We start from the raw sequence: 24,144 nt of genomic DNA, 5'->3' as shown, positions 1-24,144 counted from the left end.
AAGATAAAAAATAACATGCCGTATCAATACATTAAGTGAAAGATTGCTTGTCTTTGTGAAACCAAACCAGATCTTTTGTCATGGGTTCATCCTTGCCAAATACGTGCATGAGTTGCATATTTAACTATTGACAAGCGGCCATAGAAGTAGATTCAAATATTGGTTTATGGACCTCCTTGGTACTGTTTGCAGTGTCAACATAGAGTAGTTGATACAAATACAAAGGAATGTGAATCAGCATATATGCTGAGGCTAATGTACAACTGCAGTTCCTACCCCCTCACTCCCTTGCTGTTAGCCTCGTCAAATTAAAGTACGCAAACAGTTGCTCTACCAGATTTCTAGATAGATAGTTAATAACAGTTTGTAAAATGTTTTAACGTAATTCACCTCAAGGAGTCGGGTCGTTGTTATGGGGATGTATATGGGATGTATAGGGGAGGGGGGCATTTTCATTGGATTTCATCTGTAAATAATGCCATGGCAACTTGTCCAAGGCCTCAAACAAGGGGGGAATGTTGAGAGCCGCAACATGTTGTGCGCTGACTTATCTCGTTGGATACGGATACTGAGTGCTATCGATGCAGGCATGGGACACATTTTTCATCAGCAGGTCAAGAAGCAAAAGTCATTCAGCCCTTAAACAGAGTTGAACCTTAGCATGTCTGTGTATGACGGGGACCATCATACACATACACAAAGGAGTATGTCACAATGGGGCTTTCTCCCTGAATAAAAGGCTATTTTAATCCCAATTAGGAGGTCTGCACCGATGTCATTGTGCACACAGGGACACAGGATCCTACTGGTGGAACCCGGGTCACTTTTCATTAGGGCTGTGCTGTGATGAGTCTCTGTGTTGTAGCTCTTGCACCAGGGTGGAGGGGTGAGGTTACCTATGTGTCCAATGAGCAGGACGCCTGGTCACCGGGTTTGGAGGGGGTCAGCCAATAGGATACATGAGAAAACCATGGCATTCATTCAAGACCCCTGGCTTTCAATCTCTTGCAACTTTCTCTCTCTCTCTCTCTCTCTCTCTCTCTCTCTCTCTCTCTCAAACACCCCCCAACCCCAGTCCCCCACCAGTCCACTGCTCCGGAATAATCACTGCTTTGTGCAAGCCTGCGGAATCCAGGGTGAAAGACGCAAAGGACTCAATTATAGAGCTGGAGTCCAAACCAGCATGGTAACTGCTAGCAACCACAGAGGGCTTTACAAAAGGGAAGGGCAGAAACATACCCACACATACAAAAAATGAAAGACATCCATTCCTGTGAAGGCCTCCAAAGCATGCGCCGTCCCAAACAGAAAGCAGACTTGACAGTATAACCGGCTTCCCTCCTTAAAGCCACAACCCCACACATGTCTCTCAGGGGCCAGACGTACATCATGCCTGGCACTTTTGATTAATTACACAAAGTATTACCTTACAGCCATGGTGCTGTTATACTATTAAATATTTGTGTGTGTGTGTGTGTGTGTGTGTGTGTGTGTGTGTGTGTGTGTGTGTGTGTGTGTGTGTGTGTGTGTGTGTGTGTGTGTGTGTGTGTGTGTGTGTGTGTGTGTGTTGTATCAGGTTGCCAATACATTTTACCCCAGGCCAGAGAGTTAAAATTGATGAGGTGCAGGATTAGGGCTTGATGGTTTGTGCTGACATTTCTAACCACAGCGGCCTGGAACATACCAACCCACCATTTCCTGAATTTCAAATAGAAACCGAACGCTGAAATCAAAGCACATAGACGTATTACAATTATCTGGCCGGATTGAATTGATGAATTGATTGGGCCATGTGATGTCACGGTAGTTGAAGGGCAGATGACCTCACCTCACCATTTTGAACAACTGCAATCACGTGTCTTTCACGAGAAATACTCCAATACCTAGCATTAGATGAAACATCTGTTTACTCCTTCAAGAGACGACCTTGGAGAGTTAAACACGTCTCACATGAAGATCACAATACCTGTCGGGAAATACACACTCAAACACAAACACACACTTCTGTGGAAGGAAACCTTGTTGGTCCAGACCGCCTGGACTTTATTATCGCCTGGGCTCTGGCCCTCGCTCCTACCCGGGGCCTTGGCTCAGCCTCTGGCCACACGGAGGGGCCGGTATTCCTAGGGATGGTACCGAGAAGTGATTGATCCCCCCCCCCACCCACACCCCCACCCACACACGCCTTTGAGCTCTGGTTGGTGGACTGTGAAGTGTTGGACTCTGATGACAACGGTGTTAAAGGATTGTCTGTCATACGTCACTGTTCATTTTCTGACTTGGAGGTTCAACTTTGACAAGTTTGACTCCTGTCTCATTTGACGGCTACCTTTTACGGTACAACCAGAATAACGCATCGTTATGAACACAGCAATAACTTGATGCTACTCAAGTGTCGAAAACATAACATAGCCGGCGTCCCACATTAGGGGATTTTAAGGTTAAATCAACCACATCAGCAAAGCGCTTGCAGTAGTCCAACTTCCAAGGAACGGATACTAGGTTTATGTTCTTATGTGAGTTGTTACACTTTGCACAGCCTTAGGATAACAGCGGTGCTCATTTTCATTCCAAAAGAGAGGCTAAGTGGAAAAAGAAGTGAGAAAATCTCAACAAAAGGTCTGTTTGCCTAATGTTGTTAAAGGCCTTACATAACCGGACCCAGATGGTGCCCCAGTAATAGCTGTGCACAATTCTCCTAATCTTCTTATTTTTTGCCTCGTGTAGGTTTTTCGTCTTGGTACGAAGCTGAGGAAACCCTTCTATGTCTGTGGAGAGGAGGAAAGTGATAGAACAACTGACTTTTGACTCGCTCTCTCTACCACCAGGTCAGTGATAAGAGAGGTCTGCAGAAGGCAGCACAATGGAGTCCCTATGTCCCTGTGGTGCAGACTTTAAATACCTCCGTTTCCATTTGGGCCAATGGGAACACCAGGGCTCCCTTTTGTTGAACTGCCAATTAGTGAGCACTGGTTGTGACGTTAAAACAACTCTGTTGCGAGTGGAGGAGGTGAAGCACGCAGAGAGCTCCTCCACAACACAGACCCTTCTGGAATGTTGATTTCTGGGTCGTTTCCTGTAACCTTCTGGCGGAAACTCGAGCAATCTATTAGTTGTTTATGAATGGTTTATATGAACACCCTGTGAGCGACATGATGTTCATTTCAATTGTTGTAAAGTTTCTATGCGTGTGCTAGTATATAATATATGGTATAATTCTATAACTTTCCGAATACAAGGCCTGCCAAATGTCCATGTCTTCAAATGGCTTGAAAATGAGCAAATTCCAGTGTGGATTGCAAATGCCGGTTGTATACCACATAAGTACCTAATAATTCTCTGTGCATGTCATGTGTGGGTACGTCTTTAAAGACGTCTTGCAGATGGATGAGAATGCCAGAGACTTAATCCAAAACTGCCTATTTTGGCAATAGGATGAGCTTCTTTTTTTGGGACAGTGGAAAATTATTTTATTTTTTCACAAATCCTAAAGCAGGGGAAGGAGAAGGGGGGGGAGAAGTTTGAGCCAAGAATAAAGCTGTTCATTTCCACTGCATGGAAAACATATAACTTATGATAACAGTAATAATAAGTTAGAAAGTGTATAGAGAACACATTTAGAAACACCAATCCCAAAACTGAACCACACTGTACATCGAAAACAGGAAGCGCATAAAAATAAACATTTAAACACAACAATTCCAATGAATTAGCCCAAAGTGCGTTAACCCGTTATGAGGTGTGATTCCAATGGTGTTATTGAGGCAAACCTTTTTCACTGTATTGAGTCGTCCAAACTCTTTCACGCCTTATAGCCTTTGAGAGCAAGGTATAAGCTTAGTTAGTCCGTTCACGCCTCCACCTCAGCGGTCTAGGGCCACACCCCGGGACAGAGGCCGGTCTGTTCACCTCCTGGTGAGGGGCTTTCTTTTTCAATGGCTTTTGTTTGGGCAAATGAAATCCGGTTCGCTGCACGGAATGCTCCGGGACTAAACTCCTGTTTTTTTAACTGCGTACATCTAGTAAAAGCATAAGCATTTCTCACACATGTATGCATGCACAGATATTTGCCATGCTACGTCAACACAGGTGAGTGGTTGCGTGACAACCATTCAAGTATGGGTTTATAGAACCTAATGTACAGTACACAACATAACAGTACATGGTGGAGACTGAAGAGGGCCCCATTTAGCACTGCCAGAGAAGATGTTCTCCACATACGGTTCTGAATGACTGCTTTAACATTAAAAGGTTGCAAGGGGATTGGAGTCAATATAACAGCATCAGGTTTTAACCGATTATTAAAACATTTCCTATACAAATAAAGCACAACAAGCTCAAACTCTGAATGACCTGACCATCAACAACAGAAGACTAAACGAGGCCCGCGGGCATATCAAGAAAGGAAGTTCCTTGATATATACGTTCCTTGACATCATTGACATGACTGTATTGGCTCCCGTCCAATCGACTATAGCCCCGTTTGTGACATAATTCACTGGATGAATGAGCACTGGGGGTCTGGGGCCGACGGCGGCCGGAGCAGCAGATACAGGATACAAGGCGCCCCTTGTGTGGTCCAGGGTTCAGAGTATGAGGCTATGGTCCGAGTGACTCATGCACACCCTGGGAGGGGGGTGTCCTCGGGGTATCACTGTTACTTGGGCAGGTGGGACAACAGAGGAACCACAGCAGATCACAGCGTCATGTGACTCTTAAAAGTCGTTTTTATTTTATGGATGAAGGCGAAGCTGCATTGCACGCACACACGCATAAACAGTTCATTAAAGATTCAACAAACATTGATCCAAATGGCTTTATTCATGATGCACTATTAAAAAGCAGTGTTCCAATTGGTGTGTTCCAAACCAAATGAAACAGCCTGATGGATATAACAATTTCACATAAAGTGCATAGGAGGTTGTAGACGTGCTTTACTGTTTTTATGCGTACACCAATATTACTATTAAACTAAGGTTAGATTAGATTAGATTTATTTATTGTCCTTCAACAGAGTTCAACGAAATTATGTTTAGAGCATCACCACCACCACTGCCATACAAGTACCTGATAGCATACATTACCCACTATAAAGATAGATCTCCCATATGCTTTAGTATATACATATATTAATAATAAATAATAACAATAACCCAAAAGTGCAATAGTGCTAGTGCAGTTGAAATGTCAACAGTCCAGTTATAGCTACAATGTGTGAGAGGAAAGAGACTGAGAATGCAGCAATGCAAGTCCAGTCCATAGTTATTGTGATGTGTGTGTGTGTGTGTGTGTGGGGAGGGGGGGGGGGATAGATCTCTATAAAGAGATCTATTGAGATCTCTTAATAGAGATCTCAATAGATGGCAGCAAACTCACAGGGACCCTTTAAACACGTGTGGCCTTGGACGGACTATATCACGTCGGAAACGTTTTGTCTTTCAGTATCTGGACAGGAGAGGGCAGGGGGCTGAGAGAACCGCACGCGACAACCCTTTTCCACGGCAGTAGCCATAGCAAAGCTCCCGTGTGACTCCAGGCCAGACCGTGTCTGTGTCAAAGAGAGCACAGAGTGGCGTACTGTTTGGTAAAAAAAAAAAAAACTAACAGTGATGGGGTGACATGGCAGCATTCCAGACATAGGCCTAATCGAATAGAGGGAGTGAGGCTTAAAGCATCGCCGTACAGACAGCTCTCAGACCCTAGACCTCCGAGTGTATCTTGAGAAGATGGGTGGGAGTCGGACACAAACTAGTTGTCCTATCGATGGCTGGCCCGGGAAGGGGGAGGGCTCAGCGATTAGAGCATGGAAACATTGAGAGGCCACCCCTTTTCCGCCTTTCCAAAGTAAAAATGTAAAAAAAAAAAAAAAAGTCGCTTGGTGGAAATGCAAGACACAGGCCGGGGTGATTAATACATTATTCTATTATAGGGCATTGAGCTTAACTGATGATTTTCTTCAGCTATAATGTGTGTAGCGTCTTTTGAGTATAACGCAAAAACATCAGCCGAGCTCATTTTGTTGAGTGACATAAAGCATTCAGATATAATACAATATTGCCACCTGTTGGAAGACACACACACACACACACACACACACACACACACACACACACACACACGTGATGGCAGACATGAACAAAATAATCTTCCTTTAGCTACGATTTAGGATTTTATTAGGATCCCTGTTGGCTGACAGTGAAACATTGGCTAGGTCTACAGCTGAATACTTTTAAACGTTGACTGCGATATAATAAAAAATATGAATGTTTTATCCTCCAAATGTAGGCCTTCAATTTATGGCAGGATTTTCAAAAACTACTCACACTACCACACAGGTTGTGGGATTTGTATGTGAATAGAATAGCCTTATATATACTTTATGAAACTATAGAACAATAGAAAGAATATATCGCAGAGAACATTGCGTACGGCATGCGTTTTGCAATTGGACAATTATTAAGAGGTGTCTTGCTGCCATCTACTGTCGACTTGAACTCTGAAATCCTGCTAATTGGTATATCCAGCGTTTGTGTGGGCTTTTCCAACAAATTAAAATATCACTCACACACGCCCACGCACTACTACAGATAGTTCTGTCGTAAAAAGTGTGATACCTACATCATTGAATGGCAAAACATGAAAACGACATCCACTTAAACAATAAAATACTTTTTTTCTAGGAGTAGTCCTATCGAGATGTATCCGAACATTGCAATACAATGTGATGCAATGTCGTTTAATCCTGCAAAATGCTCACTAAATATACAGGTATTCAAGTGAATACACTCGGGCGCATATCTGTCAGATGCTGCAGGACTAGCCCCGACCTGCCGATGTACCGCCATGGCGCCCTCGTCCGGGGCCGCTGGTCGTAGCAGCGCTCTGACAGGGCTCCTGGATCGTGCTGTGTAACGCGGGCGGGCTAACAAGGATGTGGAGAAGAAAGGTTACGTTTTTGGACGTGTCATGATCCGCTTTACGTTGGTTTGTTGATCGCGGGTTCATGCGAGGCGAGGCTCAGCGGTGAGTAGTACTTGAATGTGAGCATTCGAATGTTTACATGGTTTAGTCCCGAGTGATCATGCGGTAACTTGAGCATTGCACATATGCGCTGCTGTGTTGCTAGTCGGCGTACTTGTTGGAGGGAAAGGCTAGCTGATTAGCCGCACGCCACTGACTCCACGTTTAAACATGTCATGCTTTGGAGAAAAAAGGCTAGAATAATCTTTATTGAAACGTTTCATCATTGAACTGCTTATCTGATAAGCACAACGGGAAGCCGTCTCCCCACCCGGCTTTAACTGGTTAGCTTTTATGTTCAAGAAACATGACTACAACCTAACCTAGTTCCCCAACTTTTATTAAGTTGCGTGTTGTGTTGCTCTGTGATTATTTTGCTCCTTTTACATTCATCCGCATCATATCTGTATGGACACTTCTATTCAGTTGTAGTACGTGGTGGAGTACCTCCCAGCTCTGTCCCACTTTTATTCTTATCGTGCCGTCGAGACAATTCCCAGTCAGTTGACAGTGGAATTTTAGGCTGCATGCCGAAGTGAAAGTGTAGGACAAATACACACGTGGACCATTTGTCTTATCCTGCTGAGGGCCTTGCGACAAGGGCCCATATGCAAAACGTACCTGCCCTGATTCAAAGGCCAGGAGGAACGAAGCACCCGGGTCGGCGCATTCCTTCTACTACACTTTGTAGCCCACATATTGAATGAATTATAAATGGCATTCGCTTCATAGTTTCAATAATTGATCATCCCTGGAAGTCTGTTGCCCTCATTTTACCACACTTGACTCATTGACGATATGCTCCATGGATGTGACCATGTGGTGAATAATGAAATGGCAATCATGTTTTGCTGCACATGCTAACTGTTTGGCAATATTAAGTTGATGTCCTTCTTGTTTGCTTTGTTTGTGTCTTCTAGATTAGGGGGTCTGGTGTGCTGAACATACAGAGTTGTGTTTCCTTGCGGGGGTCCACTTGGTCCTTGTTAGCCAGCTCATCGCACAGCAGCACTTCCCTAGTGGGAGTGGGAGACGTTCGCGCAGAGAGTGGGGGGCTTCGGGGACGATGGCATCTCCCTTCGTGCCGGTCCCCCTGCCCATGCCCAAGGAAAGGGGCCTGCGGGGGGGTGGCGTCAGCAAGCCGCGGCGGCCCCAGCGGGCCTCGTCGCTGGGTTGCGTCTCCGGCAGTGCGACCGAGTCCTCCATGTCGTCGTCCACGTCATCCGTGTCGGGTGTCCCCGGGGGGAGCCGACAGGACCGGGGCAGGAGCGGGCCGGAGGGCAGGGGGAGCAGGAGCCGGACGCCTCCGGCCACCCATAGCCCTGCGCCGCAGGCCCGGGTGAACGGTGGTTGTCTGGAGGCGTCGGTGGAGTACTCCACCTGCCCGCGCTCTGCGTCAGACCCCGAGGGCGCGCGGCCCATCGCGCCCACGCTGTTGGGCTACGAGGTCATGGAGGAGCGGGCCAAGTTCACGGTACGATGCACCGGTCACCCTTTCACCCGTTCACCCATTCCATCTAGCAGGGTGTCTGTCTGGCTAGTGAGCATGTTACTATTACATGGCAATCAAGTCGAGTAAAAGTTAAAATCTTTCGGGTTATAGAGATACATTTGTATACATTGATTTGATTCATTTGATACATTTTAACGATTTGATATTTTCAGATGACACACATTTTTAGATGTATTACTGGTGGCCATACGTGCTGTGTCATACATGAATGCTACTTTAATGTCAAAGGTACTTGACGTTCTGTTTTGACACATGAAGGCAAATATCTTCCTAGATACACAAATTTATTTGGAGTCCATCCAGAATAGACTTTGGCTGCCCCAGGAGGAGTTTCCTCCTACTAATCCACACTATGACTCAGGCCTTGGCAGTGGAGAGAATCCTCTTGTAACAGGATGCGACGGAGGAGCAGAATGTTTTTACTACCGAGTGTAGAAAGCTGAGGCGTTGCGAGAATTCTGCTGAGGGGAGAGAATTGATTTTGTTCCAGGATAAAGACCCTCACTTTGTCTGCGGCCTGGGAAAGAAAGACAGGAAGGGTGTAATGGCATTTGATCTAGATTGCAATGCTTTTGAGAATAGCATTAATGTCAAGAGAGCCTTAATATGGACTTTTTTAAGAGGGATTTATTGTTTGCTCATCATTGATTCCCATTAATGGATGATCTAATGTAATGCCTAACGTAAAGATCTGTCATGGCATTCAGGAACTGTGTGATGCCAGTAGATCCTGTCCACTGACTCCTATGATACTTTGTTCTGGCCTCCTAATTGTTTTTACTTAGAGTATTCCTTCCCTGCCTTTGACCTAAATGTTCATCTTTCTATTCTCTGAAGCTTTACAAGCATTGTATTGTATTGTTTTGTTGTTGCCATTGAGGAGACTCTTTTATCCAAAATGACTTGCTGTGAATTCAGATGCATATCATTTTAGGAGATGGAAGGGCCTGATGCCTACAGATAGAAAGCAGACATTGAAGTTTGAACTCGGTCAGAACAATTCTACACCAACCATAAGACTACTGTCTTGTGTTTAGTGTCATTGTTAGTAGTCACCGTAGGCTGCATTTACCACTGCTTAATGATGCTAGGATGAAGGAAGTTGAGTAGTTGAGTTTCTGTAAAATGACTGTTGTTTTCCAGGCTAAACGGGCGTGTGTGTGTGTGACTTTGTTAAAGGTGTATAAGGTCCTAGTCAAGAAGTCCCATGAGGAGAGCTGGGTTGTCTTCAGAAGATACACAGACTTCTCACGGCTCAACGACAAGGTGTGTACATCATGTTTGGGTTTGCAATGGCAGTCTCAAGTCAAATGCCATATCGACCTTTAGCAGAGAGGTTTTAACATAGGGGAGAATACCAGTGTAGATCCTTAAGTAAATGAACGATCTGTAGGCAAGCCAGTGCCCAACATTCATCTCATTAGAGGCACTTGTGTTCACTCCTGCTGTTACGCCTCTGTGATAAAGGTCTATTATCTGAAATATTAATGACTGTGATTTACCTAAAATGGATCTTTATCTTCCTACAATGGAATGAGCTGTGATTTACCTACAATGGATCTTTATCTAGCTACAATGGAATGTATAAATATGAATTGGCCTGACAATTACTATGATGGCTAAAGGCCTTTGCACGCCAAATTAGATTATTCGGCACTGTTAAAGCAGAGGGGACTTTGAAGGGTCGGTACCTTTCACACCAAGTCGGATTCAAGTTATTATCTGCACACAAAGATTCATAAGGGGGAAAATACCACTGAACTCATATAGATCATATAGGCATAGGGGCATATCCTGTGTCTCTCTCCACAGTCATTACCTACAGGATTACTTATTATTTTCTTAATAGCCAATCATTTACGTCTACTTACTAAACTACCCTTTATCCCGCTGGCTCGCATCTGATAGTATAAAATGATATCTGAAAGTCGCTCAATCTCTCCACCTATTGCTCTAAAATCTCTAGAGATCGTTATTTATTTAGGCAAAGATTCAACCTGTGGTGTTCCTTCCGAATATTTCTGCTTGTTAAAGATATTGTGTCCGGCAAGGGTATTTGATGTTGAATACAAACGTAAAGTGAACCACAATGTCAGAGCTCTCTGTGTTGTTGAAAACAGCAGACGAAAGCTGAATTCAAAACCTCAAATGGACATTAAAACAAAAAGACTGATTATAAATCATTAATAAACGTAATTAGAGAAAGTTGGTAGACAGTATCGTGTTCATTGTGCTAGACGCGATAGATATTAATGAATTGTACCTTGATGCCGTGCACGTAAAAATGCCAAGGGCACTGGGACTAGGACCCTCCTTGGTTTGTTTCATTGTTGTTTCTGCACAAAGACCTACTGTTTGAACTGATGGATCGGTGCCAATCCAAGAGGGACAGGCTTCCATTAACCATGAATAGTTTTGAGGATTGCAGATGACAACATTTTGATTAGGATAATGATGAGTGATATACACTCTATACCAAAACGGCAAGTTGTTATATTATTATAACATTCATGTTCAGTACAATCTCTTGGAGCTTGTCCTTCAGAGTTGCCGTGACCTTTTGTGCAAAGCTAATCAGCAGACCTTCATAGCTTTGGACATGGAAATCGTATTCTGAGCAGGTTGGAACTCCTCCAGTATTGAATTGGAGATCACAAAGGCTCAAGGGAAAGGAGGCCGTTCAGTTCAGTCCTCCCTCACTACAACAACACTCACTATAGTGAAGTCGTAGAGATGTGGACGCTCACTCTCAAAACAGCAATAATATGTGTCTTTTGTTGTATTTCTAAATCACATGGTCACTTGGCGAAGGAGAACAAGCTAGGGTTAGGGTAACCCAGCCTGTAGGGTCTGCGTCTTCCCTGTATACTCAAAATCAATTGTTCCCACACTCATTGTGTTTTGGATGGTCCTAATTTCTAAGAAAAAACACCTTGCTCACAATATACAAACTCACTCTGGGGTGCTTTGTCGTAGTCACACTCACGTCGTAGTCACACTTATTATTTTCCCTCCCTCACTCCCAGTGTTTGTCGAGTAGAATTCAGCTACCATAATTCTAAGCATCCCAGGCATGCGTGATGAAGCCAAACATCTGTGTAATATTTACGACAGCATAAATATCAGCCTCACTCAGCACTCCATCAAGCTCTCACATGGTTAGGGACCAGATCCCAGCGGCGTGGCTGCCAAAAGCAAAATGGTGCCGGATTAGATATGTACTCGCTTAGGCCGTCGGCCAAGGCTGCCTTCCCAAGGCACCGTGTTTCTATCCGCAGCCTTAGTATGTTGCAGAAAAGTTTCTGCGTGTCTGTAACATGTACGGATGGGGATCTAATTGCAATTAGTCTGGAACCCCTATGGTCATTTTCAATTTCCAAAGGGCGTCACCAACGGGCATGGTTCAAAAAAGCCTCTGGACGCACTTTTATCGGTCTATAACCAATAATGGCAATGAAAGGGGGTTGCGCAGCCCTGAGCAACAAGAAAACATCTTTCTTCTCAAGAAATGCTTCGTCGTTTGTTTTTATTTTAGTGAAACTACACCGTCTGGTACCGTCGCGATAGCTTAATCAACAGACCGTCCTACATCGAGCTAGGGCTGTTCGATTATGGAAAAAATCATAATCACGATTATTTTGGTCAATATTGAAGTATTATTCGCCCAACCCTATATCAAGCCATCTTCGTCGTTCAAAAGTGCCTCCACGGGGCTGATCTACACCGTCATCATATGTATCCCGCCTCATGTTAAATAAAGAGTTGTGGTTATTTATTTTTTTTTATTTTTTTATTTTTTTATTAGATTTGTATTATTTGTGTAGCTTTAATGGTTCAAACAAAACTGTCCCTCAGGCGCTCCCGCTGGCGTGGCTTATGACCGCAACTAAATCGGTCTTGTGGTCGTCCTCCCCCAGGACGGCCGTGTGTGAGTTGGCAGGATGGGGCCCAAACCTGCTTATTGGCTCCGCTGTTCTGTCTGCAGAAGTGATGGCAGAAAAGGCTGATTTTCAAAACTGCTTGTAACAGCTAATCACATTCACACCTGGTGGTATAATATGTCCCTTATAAAGTATCTCGTCCCGCACCCACGTCTTACCCAGCCTGTGAGCGATTGTCGTTGAAAACCTATATCACAAGATAATTAGCATTTTTGTATCACAATGAGTGGAATAGATTTTCTCCACATTTTGTACCACAGTGTGTAGAATAGCTCTTCTACACATCTTGTACCACAGTGTGTAGAGTAGCCACTCACTGTGTATTTCCTCTGTTTTTTGGACGTAGTTGAAGGAGATGTTTCCAGGCTTCCGCCTCTGTCTCCCTCCCAAGCGCTGGTTCAAGGACAACTACGAGGCGGACTTCCTGGAGGCGCGGCAGAGGGGCCTCCAGGTCTTCCTGGAGAACCTGGTCGCACACAAGGACATTGCCAACTGGTGCGTTTGTGCATGTGTGTGTGTTTGGTGTTGTTGTTGTTGGAAAAATCGACAAGCTGGTCATGGAGTCAGGAGTACTCTTATGAGAGATATTGTGCTTTTTAAGCATGGTGAATACAGATGGCAATGGTTTTACTTTTTAACTAATTTAGTTTGTCTTGAATTTATTGTAATCCCCAACCCTGCAGAAACAGCCATGCATGCTCACACAAGCTATATAAACCCCTCTCCCCGCACAGGGCATCCTTTTCGTAGGTTTTATTACGTTACATATCTCATTTGATGGTCTGGATTCCTGGTATGCTGATTGCCAAAAGAAACAGGCATGCAGACCTGTGACCAAACACACATTCATAGATCTCTCTTTCCCTCCATTAGCGTCCCTGTGAGAGAGTTCCTGTGTTTCGATGATCCGCCCGGTCCTTTTGACAGCCTGGAGGAGAGCCGGGTCAGTGTGTGTGTGTGTGTCTCTGGGTGTCCGTCCCGCCCACTGACACATTGTCGGCTCCGCTTTTAGCAAAGTGAATCTGGTTTCACGATCGGGTTCCCTTTTTAACACAATAAGTTTTATTGGAGGGCTTTGTGGAACCAAAGACGACAGTCCCAGGGCTCTTTCCTAGGAGCCAGCGGACAGTGCTACATGCACAGAAACCCAGGTCAGACCACGCCCACCCCCAGTCTTCAGCCAGCCGGGCTGCATTCCGTTTAAAACGCAGCAGAGTATCATACTTGGCACTGCATTCTCGTCTGTCTTATCCAACGCAAGCATGCATGCATTCTGCTGCATCAGTACACAGTACTTTAGTAGTCCAGAGTTATGGTTCTGTAAACCAGACGTTTCATGATACTTTTAATCCAGAATATCCTGATTCCTTGGGGTTTTCTTTGCAAAACAGACCACTACCTGGTCAATTATGCAGCCTACGTAAGACCACTTTAGTTTCACACATTTAGTTACTTCTATAAAGTTTAGACTTCTGTCCCAGGTGTTTAGGCTATCATACTATAGACACACTGTTGATGGATCAGTTTTTGACTAAATTAATTAATTATTATTATTAATTTGCTATTCTTGGAATATATTCCTGGGTGTATTCTACACCGCTCATTGAACAGGCCACAAACCTTCCTTATTTAATATGAAGAAGCCACTGGTTGAGACGTGTTTTTTTGTGCATGTATGTAGGTTTGAAGATGATTGGTTAGATCTTAATCACTCCTGGCCGTGAGGTTACAGCTGACCCAGATTTTGAAACCAGATAGCAGGCTTCATTTGAGGAATTTGTGCATCATCAAATAACTTCGCACACAGCAAAAGTCCATGGCACAATATAGCTGAAGTTGTTTTTCATGAACAACAAAAATCCTTTGTGTCTCAAATTCTCTCCCACCCTCGGCCCTCTTGATTCTTCACCATTTTCTCTCCCACCTCTCCTGTTTCACTCTCAAGCTGCTTCCACGCCGCCGCGCGGCATCCGTCCTGATAACCGCCTCGCTGTGGGAGGTCTCCGTGCGGCGCTGTGAAAGGGCCAGGCATTTTTAAAAGCGGCTGCTGCTGCTGCCGCCGAAAGTTACAACACGGTGAAAGCTGAGCGGTGGGGCAAATTCTGTGCGCGTTCACGTGGGTGGCAACCGCTTCCTGGCCCGACAGCCGCGGTTGTAACCGCCTCCCCTCTGCCGCCCTTCCCTCGTTGAAGTGAATGGAGGCGGCGAGCGGCCGCGCGGTGGTGCGCAAGCAGCTTCAGCTCTGACTTTTGTCTTTCCTACACCCCGTCTCTCTCCTCTAATCCCACGTCTCTCTCTCTCTCTCTCTCTCTCTCTCTCTCTCTCTCTCTGTGTCTCTCCCTCTCGCTCTCAAAAAATGTAAATCGAAAAAGATTTATTGGCATCATGACAAACGTTAACATTGCACACAATGTTTAATAATTCCATATTTACAATGTGGAGTAGATGTGCAATATTGCACTCATTGGGAACAGACAGAAACAGACAGGGAGTGAAATGTCATATTAACAAAGGTATGCTAGTGTTTAAAGTCCATGACTGTCGGTCCCTCGCTCTCTCTGTCTGTGTCTTTCTCTCCATACGTCTCTCTGAATCTCTCTCTCGCAGGCATTCTGCGAGACCTTGGAGGAGAGCAACTACCGTCTGCAGAAGGAGGTGCAGGAGAAGCAGAAGGAGATCGAGTCTCTGAGGAGGAGGCTGCAGGAGCAGGAGCTGCTGCTGCTGGAGAGAGGCGTCCGGTCAGTGCAGATACACAGGTACACGGCCGGGATACCTGTGATGGCGTTATGGGTCGTCCGAGCAGTGACGGGCGTGTGTTCACACAGAACTTCTGTTGGCAGACGGCGCAGAGCCCGGGCCAGAATCCAGAAACCGCAGGGGGCAGAGTTTCGACTTGAGTTGCGACTTGATTGTTTCGTTTACAAAGATATTTTACAGAAGAAAGCTTGTATGTGAAGGTGGATGAGGCTTTTTTTTTTAACATATGTATTTCTACAGCAGCCGGTCTACACTGTTTTCCGAGTTCGTATTTGCCATTTACGCTGATTATACTGATTCCCACCTTCTGTCACCTGACCAAAACACATAGCGAAATAGCGAAGGAGCTTCAATGCCCTGAATGGGTTCTAGCCTGTCATCCAACTTTTTATATTGAAGGTCCCATGACATGCCACCAGGTGTGGTGCTCTAGGTGTGGACCTTTAATCCAAATTCCCAGGCTTATGTAGGAAATGCACATGCACAGACACGCACACAATAAAGTGTGTTGATGCTACATTTTTTTAAAACCTTAGTTTGATACATTTTATGATTCCCTCTATCAATTCGCCAAAGGAACACTTCTTACTCTCTCTCTCTCTCTCCTGCAGCGTCGGGCCGAGCCCAGAGTCTCCGTGTGCTCTGTCGGCACGGAGCAGCACCCACATGGAGTCCTCCTCCACTGAGGCTGACCAGGCCCTCACCCAGGAGAGAGGGTAACAGAGCACGCACACACACTCTGGACACTCTGCACACACGCAATCCACAAGCAAGCAATCCACACACACACAAGCAGTCCCCACACGCGCTCACACAAACACACACCGTCCATACACACACACTCCGTACACACACGCAATCAACACACTCACACGCAATCCACACACACAAGCAGTCACACGAGCGCAGACGCTCGCTTTGCACGCACGCACACACACAATCCCCACAAGCAAACCACACACACAAAATCAGCACACACACAATCCACACAAGCAATCCTCACACAAATCACTTACAAGCGATCCACACACACAAGCGTAATCCTCCCGCTCCCACAAAGATGTGACATTGAATCATTCAGGCCTTAAACGCCCCATATGTACAGCCGCCAGCCCATCTAATCAAGTTAAAAGCCTTCAGTTGCCAGTAACCACAAGTCATGCTTTAAATAACAAGGACTGTTGGGCTTCCCTTGATTCAGTCTGTGTAGGAATTTGACTCTTTGCTATACTTTTTACACACACACACACACACACACACACACACACACACACACACACACACACACACACACACACACACACACACACAGAGACAGACACAGACAGACGCATGGATACACACATATAGATGCATGGATACACACATACATTCATTGACACCCCCCCCCCAAAGGGAATTAGTCTTCCCGAGTTCTTCAAAGCGCAGTGACTGAACAGCTTCCTCTACTAAGGCATGAGCTTGATTCATTGGCGTCCTCATTCACCTCAACCGGACGATAAAGCCATGTTCTTTCTATCACGGCAGTTCAAACTAGACCTAAAACCAAGTCCAGACTATAAACCCTGCCCTTTGTAGATTAAAGAGTCTTTTCCTGACCCGTCCCTAATATGTGCCTTCCCATAACCACGTTTTTCTTTTAGCGTCCTCAATCCTGGACACAATGATGCTGTTCTCAATGTCAATAGAACATTACTAGTCCGAATTTGAATCGGGAACTGTAAGGATGACTCAGTCTGCAGCTCAGAGCGCCGGCCAGTCGCCACCGTCTCCTCCACAGTGTCTCTCCCAGGTCCTCTTTCTGACGCCTGTTCTCTTCCCCTCACAGCAGCGCCAACCCAGTCTGAGCACACAGACCAGCGACGCGAGGTACATGCTACCGAGCCTCTCGCTCTCGTCCTCTCTCTCTCTTGCTCTCGTCCTCTCTCTCTCTTGCTCTCGTCCGCTCTCTCTCGCTCTTGACCCCTCTCTCTCTCGCTCTCGTCCTCTCTCTCTCTTGCTCTCGTCCTCTCTCTCTCTTGCTCTCGTCCTCTTTCTCTCTTGCTCTCGTCCTCTCTCTCTCTCTCTCGCTCTCGTCCTCTCTCGCTCTCAACCCCTCTCTCTCTTGCTTCCTTCTGACCCCCATACACACACACCGTTTGGCCCCCTCTGGTGTATGCTGCGTCATGCCGCGGTGTGTGTGGCCACAGCCTGTCGATCAGGGGTGATGGACAGCTACAGTGTCGCTGTGTGCTCCAAGGGTTCGAGGCGGGGGCGGGGAACTCTCACTATGGGCTCAGCTGCAACAGGAAAGCTAACCTTATATTATGTATAGAAAAGTAATTGTATACATAAAGATGGATAGATTGATTGAGGCCCATGTAATTATGTACACACGTGCAATGTCTAAAGGAATATAGACATTGACACACAGGAATTAAGCAGGCCTTCAGTTGAGCTCAAAGTGTGTTCTCCTGTATGTATGCGTGTTGGTTCCTGTGTGTGGTCATGTAAGCGGGTTCGTTTGTGTGTGTGTGGTCTGCCTTTCAACACAACTCCTTACAGAACCGTCAGTCCGTCCGTCTTTCTCTCCCTGTCCCCCTCCCTCTCTTTCCAAGGTGGGTTCACCACCGATATGTGGACCTTTCCGATGCCGCGTCTGCATGTCTTTGTTTTTACAGTTTCCATCCACCTGTCCAAGCAATACCATTCCATGCAATAGGCAACAAGAGCTAGAATCAAATCTTCTGGCACGTGCTGTGGTTTGTACTACGTGGCGGGTCTGGTCGGACCAAAAGTGGACCCCAAAGACACCTGGTGTGGACAAAGCGGTTTGTTCACAGCACGTTTGTTTTGGTCTCCCTCTAATCCCATCTCACTGCGTCCGTTAGTTCCCTCCAATCCCATCACTCGGTGCCCCTTATTGTCGCTCCAATCGCATCTCTCTGACCCACAGTTTGGCAATCAAACGTAACGACATTGTTACAGGATAATTGCCTTTTGTCGTGCCCGGTTCATCACAGCGCTCGTCGTACGCCGGGCGGAGAGGATAAGGAATCGGTCGAATGGACGGGAGCATGGCTGTTTTACTCCATACATGCTCTTGTTGTGTCTTAACACGCGCTTCATCTGTCGTTGTTTCCACAGACTTTCTCTTCGTTTCGGCCTGTCTTTTTGGCCTCTCCCGATTTGTATCTCTCCTCAGGGCTTCTTCACCTTCTGGGGCGTTCGGTCATCCATGTATACTGTTTAGTCAGACTTGACAATTTGATTGCTTGGTCTCGGATTTGCTACTAAATTCAGAATTCAACCATATTCTAATATTGCTATGTTTTTTTGGCAATTGCTACACAAGATATAAAGGGGAAAAAATGCTCATTGTGTTGCTCACAGCATGAAACATGAAGGACATTTTGGTAACACTTTATAATAAGGTGCCATAATAAATAGCAAACTCTTCATTACCTAACCCTTTGTTAATATTTGTTAATTGTTACTAAAATATCTATTTGGCACAAGTTAATAGTTTTTTCATCATTAATTAAATATTAGTTGTTTACATAACCCTAACCCAACCCTAACACACGACCCTAACCCTAACACGGCCCTAACCCTAACACACGGCCCTAACCCTAACACACGGCCCTAACCCTAACACGGCCCTAACCCTAACACACGGCCCTAACCCTAACACACGGCCCTAACCCTAACCCTAACCAGCGACACTCTGTGGTCAGTGGAAAAAAAACAATTAACTTTTTAATTTTTTAATTTAACAATTAACAAATATTAAAAAAGGGTTAGGTAATGACTAGACATTTTTTTTAACCAAGCATTAAAATCAAATCACAAAGACATAACTATAAATCCCAATTGCGCTAGCTGCAATAATCAGTTTCACCAGAGATTAATCTCTAACTTGGATCTGGATTTGCATTCTCTTTCTTTACATGAATCAACAACACCTTTAATTGATCCTGAATACGAAACAAAATTTAAAAAAAAATACAATACGAAACAAGATAGACAATATCGACCCCAGATGGGAAATATTGGTTTTAACATTGCCATTAAACATGTGCCTCTATCCCTCCCCCTGCCTCTGCCTCTCTCCGTCCTCTGCAGTGGCCTCTGCAGGGTCCTTCCTCTGCGCTCCTCGGCCTGTTTATGTGGACCCCCGCTGGGCAGCTCCCCCCCGGCCGTGAGGGTCCCCTGGCCCGGCCGTCAGCCATCGGAGCAATGAGCCCCCCCCTCCCCCCTGATGCTAGGGTGAGGACCCCCTACCCAAGCCCTCACCACTCCTCTGGCCCTTGCGAATGCTGGGCCCACTCCGGAGTTCTGGTGGGGAAGAGTGTCCCTGCATCCGTATTCCTGCCAACGGTTTTTCCAGCTTTTTAGTTTTTCTCTCCCTTTGCAGCATCTGATTTGAATATAATTTAATCTTTGACAGAGGACATTATAGATATTTCTTCATTCTGACAACCCGTTGGATGGCTGGCTTAACCATGCAGGAGGTGCAAAAATACCAACCACAATACCACGATACCAACGGAGCTGCCTTGGAAAGAATAAAACACTGTGTGGGTGGGTTGATGTACTTTTTTTAAATCATATTTTCCTTGCAAGAGACATTACATAAGACATGATGACAATCTGCATAAGACCCCATTCCCTTCACTAATTGCCATTGCCATGGTAATGGCAGCCACTAACCAACATATGCCTGTAATGACACGTTGGTGAAAGACCACCCCCTTGTGGCCACGGACGGTATTTGCTTGAGTAGTTGCGTCTCAGGGCTCATGGTTTTAGTAAGGGTTCATTCACCAACTGTCTTGGGGAGCCAGTGATGCCCTGGCCAGAAGGACAAAGTCAATGTGGAATCTGCAGATACAATGAATATGTTTGTGCCGTCGCTATACATGTGCATAAGCTTATGACGTTGTGGATACGAAAGAAAATATAAATGCATCAGAGTACACTGACTTGAAGGGGCATTTCCAACCATTTCTATCTCTTGCGGTAAACGGGCATTGGGGTAGGGGGCAATATGTTACGGGTTCCTATGGAATGGGCTGCATGTTACTCGCACATTCCACAGTTTTTCTTGTTTTTCCTTTTTCTTTTTCCATTCATTGCATCGATTCGGTGAGAGCAAATGATTATTTATTGGTCGGTCTCTACTGAATACCGCCCGTGGGTCGAGCGTTCGGGTGTTTCACATGATCCCACATTCACCAGCGTGGTTGTGATTGAGGCCTTTGGTCTGTGCCAGAATGTATGTATTCTTTGACTGGCCAGTCTTTCTATAAAATCGGCCCCAGCCCCTGTGGATTCAGCTGGATGTTTGTCTTATAATTAAAGAAAGAACCGAGCAGGAGACGGTGTGGCCTAAGGCTCTCTCTAGTCTTCCCAAAGTAGTTCCAATGGATGCCTGTGCTTTTTAAATGGTTTTATTTTTTATTTTACTTTTACAAACTTCAATCAGTCTTTGTATACTTTCTTCCTCACTTGACAAATTATCATATTGTTTCACAGAATGCAATAAAAACTCCCAGGTGCCCTGCTACCGCCGTGACAGGGGTTGGGGCTGTCGATCATCATAATCCATCTCGGTCCCGAGACAAAAGCCATATTATAGGTCCGCCTGGCCTTCAAAGTTTGACCTTCTTTTTTTAAGCTTGAAGTTGTGATGGGACCTCCCACGGTGACTGAGTGTGTGTAGTTGCTTTATACAGTGAGATGGGTAAGCTTGAGTACTTTTAAAATGGAACGGCGTCAGCAAGGCGCCACGTCATGCACTTTATGGAGCTGTGGGAAGAACACAGGTTTTTGTTTTGCTGGTCACTGGTTAAAAGTAGTGCCTCTTTGTTCTTTCGCGTTGTATGTCCCTCATGATTGTTTTTGTTTTGTGTATGAAGTGCCTTGACTTTCTCTGTGACCTCCATTTCATATTTCTGTCTATTTGACTTTTAGCTTTGGGTTTGTGTTTGAAATATTCCCTTTTCTACGATTATGGGACTTTGTTTAAATGGCATCTAATTTCTCCATTTGTTTCAATGCTTAAAATAAAGTTAAAATTGAATGTATATGGTTATAAAAAAGAATATGTGAAGGGTAATTATCGATAGCTCACTCCAAAAAAGTTTTTTGACACAGGCCTAAATGTCAACTTATTAAAGTAAAAATGTGTATCTTGTCGAAATATTGTGAGAAATTAAGTTTGTCTTCCAAGTGTAATACATAGGCCTTAATATATAATCCTACACTAACACTCCACACTACCACTGATTGGTGCTGAAATAAATGATTTTTTAATTTATTGGTAATTAATTATGCTTTTCTTCAATCATTGTAGCGATCTAGCTACAGATTTGCAATCCAAAATATATTCAGATTAGTATGAAATTAAACACTTTGGATTCTGGTAACTTGACGCCATTTTTTAAGACATTTTATAGACAGCCTAATTATCCCAAAAACAATTAATTGATTACTTGTGCTTGTGAAGTCTTGAACTCTGTCATACATTATCTGGTCTCTGATCTCGTTTGGGTTTCACCTTGTTGCTAGTATATTCGTTATTGATAGTCAGTAGGTTTAAAAGGTGTGCGCGCACTTGTTTTTTGTTTACATTAACACTTTGACGATTCTATAGTCAAACTGTTGATTCTTCTGACTAATGGAAATAAAAGATTTTTTATTTAAAGACACCTTCAGGAGAATTTCTTCGGCTAAAATTCCTTGCTTTACGTGGATAAAATGCCATGATTTATTCTTTAAATTACTAGCATATTTTTAGGCGAAGCGTGTTGTGCTATTTAACAGACCATGCTGTTTTGGCCATCTTGGAATGTGCCCCCCAATGGGCAAGCAGAAATTAGCCATTTTTGCAAGCCCATTTTTTTTCGGTTACATTGTGTTTTGATTGAGTCTCATGGTTTCGCTTGTAATTGGGATCTATAATAGCAATGACCAGGATTCTAACCACTAGTTGACATCTTGGAGACTTGCATCGAAAAATTTCTGAGGAATGTTGATGATTGCAGCTTTGATAAAAGATAATAGTTGGGTCATCTATAGAAGTTCCGTGACCGTGGAGAGCAAAGGTTCGTTTCTCCCTGGATTTTTTCATCTATAAAAAAAAATGAGCCGGGGTGTCCCTCACAAAAATGTGGGGAAATTTTGGGGGAGCCCTATATCCAAAATTGCTGCTGTCCAGCTGGAAATGCACTTTTTAATGGTTTTGCCCACAGTGTTGCATAATACATGGTTTCTGAGACTATTCAAGAAATTCACAAATGATGTAGATTTATTTGACCTATTTTTGACCTTCAAATTCAAGATGCCTGCCACTTTTGTATTTTTAAATGTCAATTTTTCAAAATTGTCATAGAGCCTTAATAATAGGCTCAAATGAAAGGTCTGCCCATACTGAGTTCAGTTATGGACAGTAAAAGTACAGCATACACATAGGTGATCAGATGTCGGGTGGAACCAACGAAAGGAGGGAGACAGAAGATTCTTTAGCTTGGAGTTTTATTTAACATAACATTAACAGTTTTATTATTATTTATTGAATTAACTAAAAAGACTCCATCTGAATCTGTTGAATCTCCACACTGACTCCTATCATTACACTGCTACTCTCATCTGAGCAGTCATGAGGTGTGAGCTGCTGTGGCAAGAGGGGCAGGGTTTGACGCACTGGTCGGCAATTTCCGTTCACCAGTTCCCAGCCGTGACCAATGGGAGAAGGATGCTCTTGTAGGTTGTAATGGAGCTGACAATAATGTAAGGTAGTTTGACCTTTCCATATGAAGATTCAAAAAAGAAAATCATCAGGTGGGTGACGGATTGCACTCTTATTCTTCAGTTTGTGCCATTTGGAAACTCTGGCCTGCCCGTAGCTCACATCTGCACTTTCAGCATAAATGATGGAGAGGACAAATGCCTTCATATCCGCTCTGACTTCATGTTTTAATTAGTCTAGTCTTAATTAGTCGTTTATGTATTGGAGCCTCTCTCCAGAGCTGGATGCAGTGCACACCCCGCCTGTAGTGCTTCCCTCGTAGAGATGTAGGACATCTGTTGGTGGAAAGCGCCGAGGATTGGGACAATGTCCTTGAACATTTGCGCATTCTCTGCCTTGAGCTGAACGATTGTCTTGCAGGTGGGCAGGTCACCAACGAGAAAGGAGAATGGAATATTATACTTGTGCTTGGCATTCGTTTGTTTAACCATAATGTCATGCACCATTGACTTGCTTGGAGGTTCATTGTAGGTTGTGTGGTAGTAAGGCTTGCTCTTGTTGTGTGGTAGATGATGGCAAGACTGAGCACCACTGTATCCCAGAACCTGCTGCCCTTGCGGTGGTGGTCTTGAACCATCAGTGTCTATGCGAGACGGTGCATGTATGACAGAGCGAGCACGCCGTGGAGCTGTGCCATTCACTGGTAGATCCATGGGGCGAGCTGGTGGCTCACTCTTGCTACCAGGTTAGCATCTGTAATGATGGACCTTTGTCAGCTCTGCACACTTCTACCTCAGCTCTGCAGAGATTTCCTTCTTCTTGGAGAGCCTTGCAGCAGGAACTTCATCTGGTTTCTTGTTATAGCTCTCTGGCTGCACATACATAACATTTGTTCGATGGGCTCCTGTTGCCGCCTGTCAGGGTGTCAATTTTGAAGTCATCATTGTCGATAGTGCACTGGCGTGGCTAATGGGGACTATGTCTTCAGACATCCAGAAGCAGATACAATGCTGCTCTCTGCCTATGCAAAGGTGAGAGCCAGTGAGTACAGTGGACCTGATGTTCTAGACTGCGGGGACACAGGTGTGTATGTCCAAGCAGCTTACGTCTCGCAGCAAGTCAGAGGTGATCTACTGATTAAACGCAAGCATGCGTTAATCAACTGCCGTGCTATGCTCTCG

The 24,144-nt window shown here is 44.8% G+C and overlaps 1 protein-coding gene across 2 annotated transcripts; it reads left to right on the top strand.

Annotated features, from left to right (window-relative positions):
* The first annotated feature begins 6,903 nt into the window (after positions 1 to 6,903).
* Positions 6,904 to 21,850, top strand: snx16 (sorting nexin 16). 2 transcript variants are annotated; one of them, XM_079754994.1, is made up of 9 exons: positions 6,904 to 7,023; positions 7,941 to 8,494; positions 9,713 to 9,799; positions 12,821 to 12,969; positions 13,348 to 13,417; positions 15,082 to 15,230; positions 15,843 to 15,947; positions 17,060 to 17,100; positions 19,336 to 19,475. In XM_079754994.1, the coding sequence occupies exons 2-8, from the start codon at positions 8,087 to 8,089 to the stop codon at positions 17,076 to 17,078; spliced, it is 987 nt and encodes a 328-aa protein (XP_079611120.1). In that variant the 5' UTR covers positions 6,904 to 7,023; positions 7,941 to 8,086; the 3' UTR covers positions 17,079 to 17,100; positions 19,336 to 19,475. The 2 variants fall into 2 exon arrangements, with proteins under 2 accessions (XP_079611120.1, XP_079611119.1); XM_079754993.1 differs by lacking the exon at positions 17,060 to 17,100 and having other exon boundaries at positions 19,336 to 21,850.
* Positions 21,851 to 24,144: the final 2,294 nt, after the last annotated feature.

The sequence above is a fragment of the Pollachius pollachius genome (assembly GCF_949987615.1).
Source record: "Pollachius pollachius genome assembly, chromosome: 17".
Taxonomy (NCBI): Eukaryota; Metazoa; Chordata; class Actinopteri; order Gadiformes; family Gadidae; genus Pollachius; species Pollachius pollachius.
The sequence above is the reverse complement of the archived record's forward strand: the minus strand, read 5'-3'. Positions and strand labels throughout refer to the sequence as shown.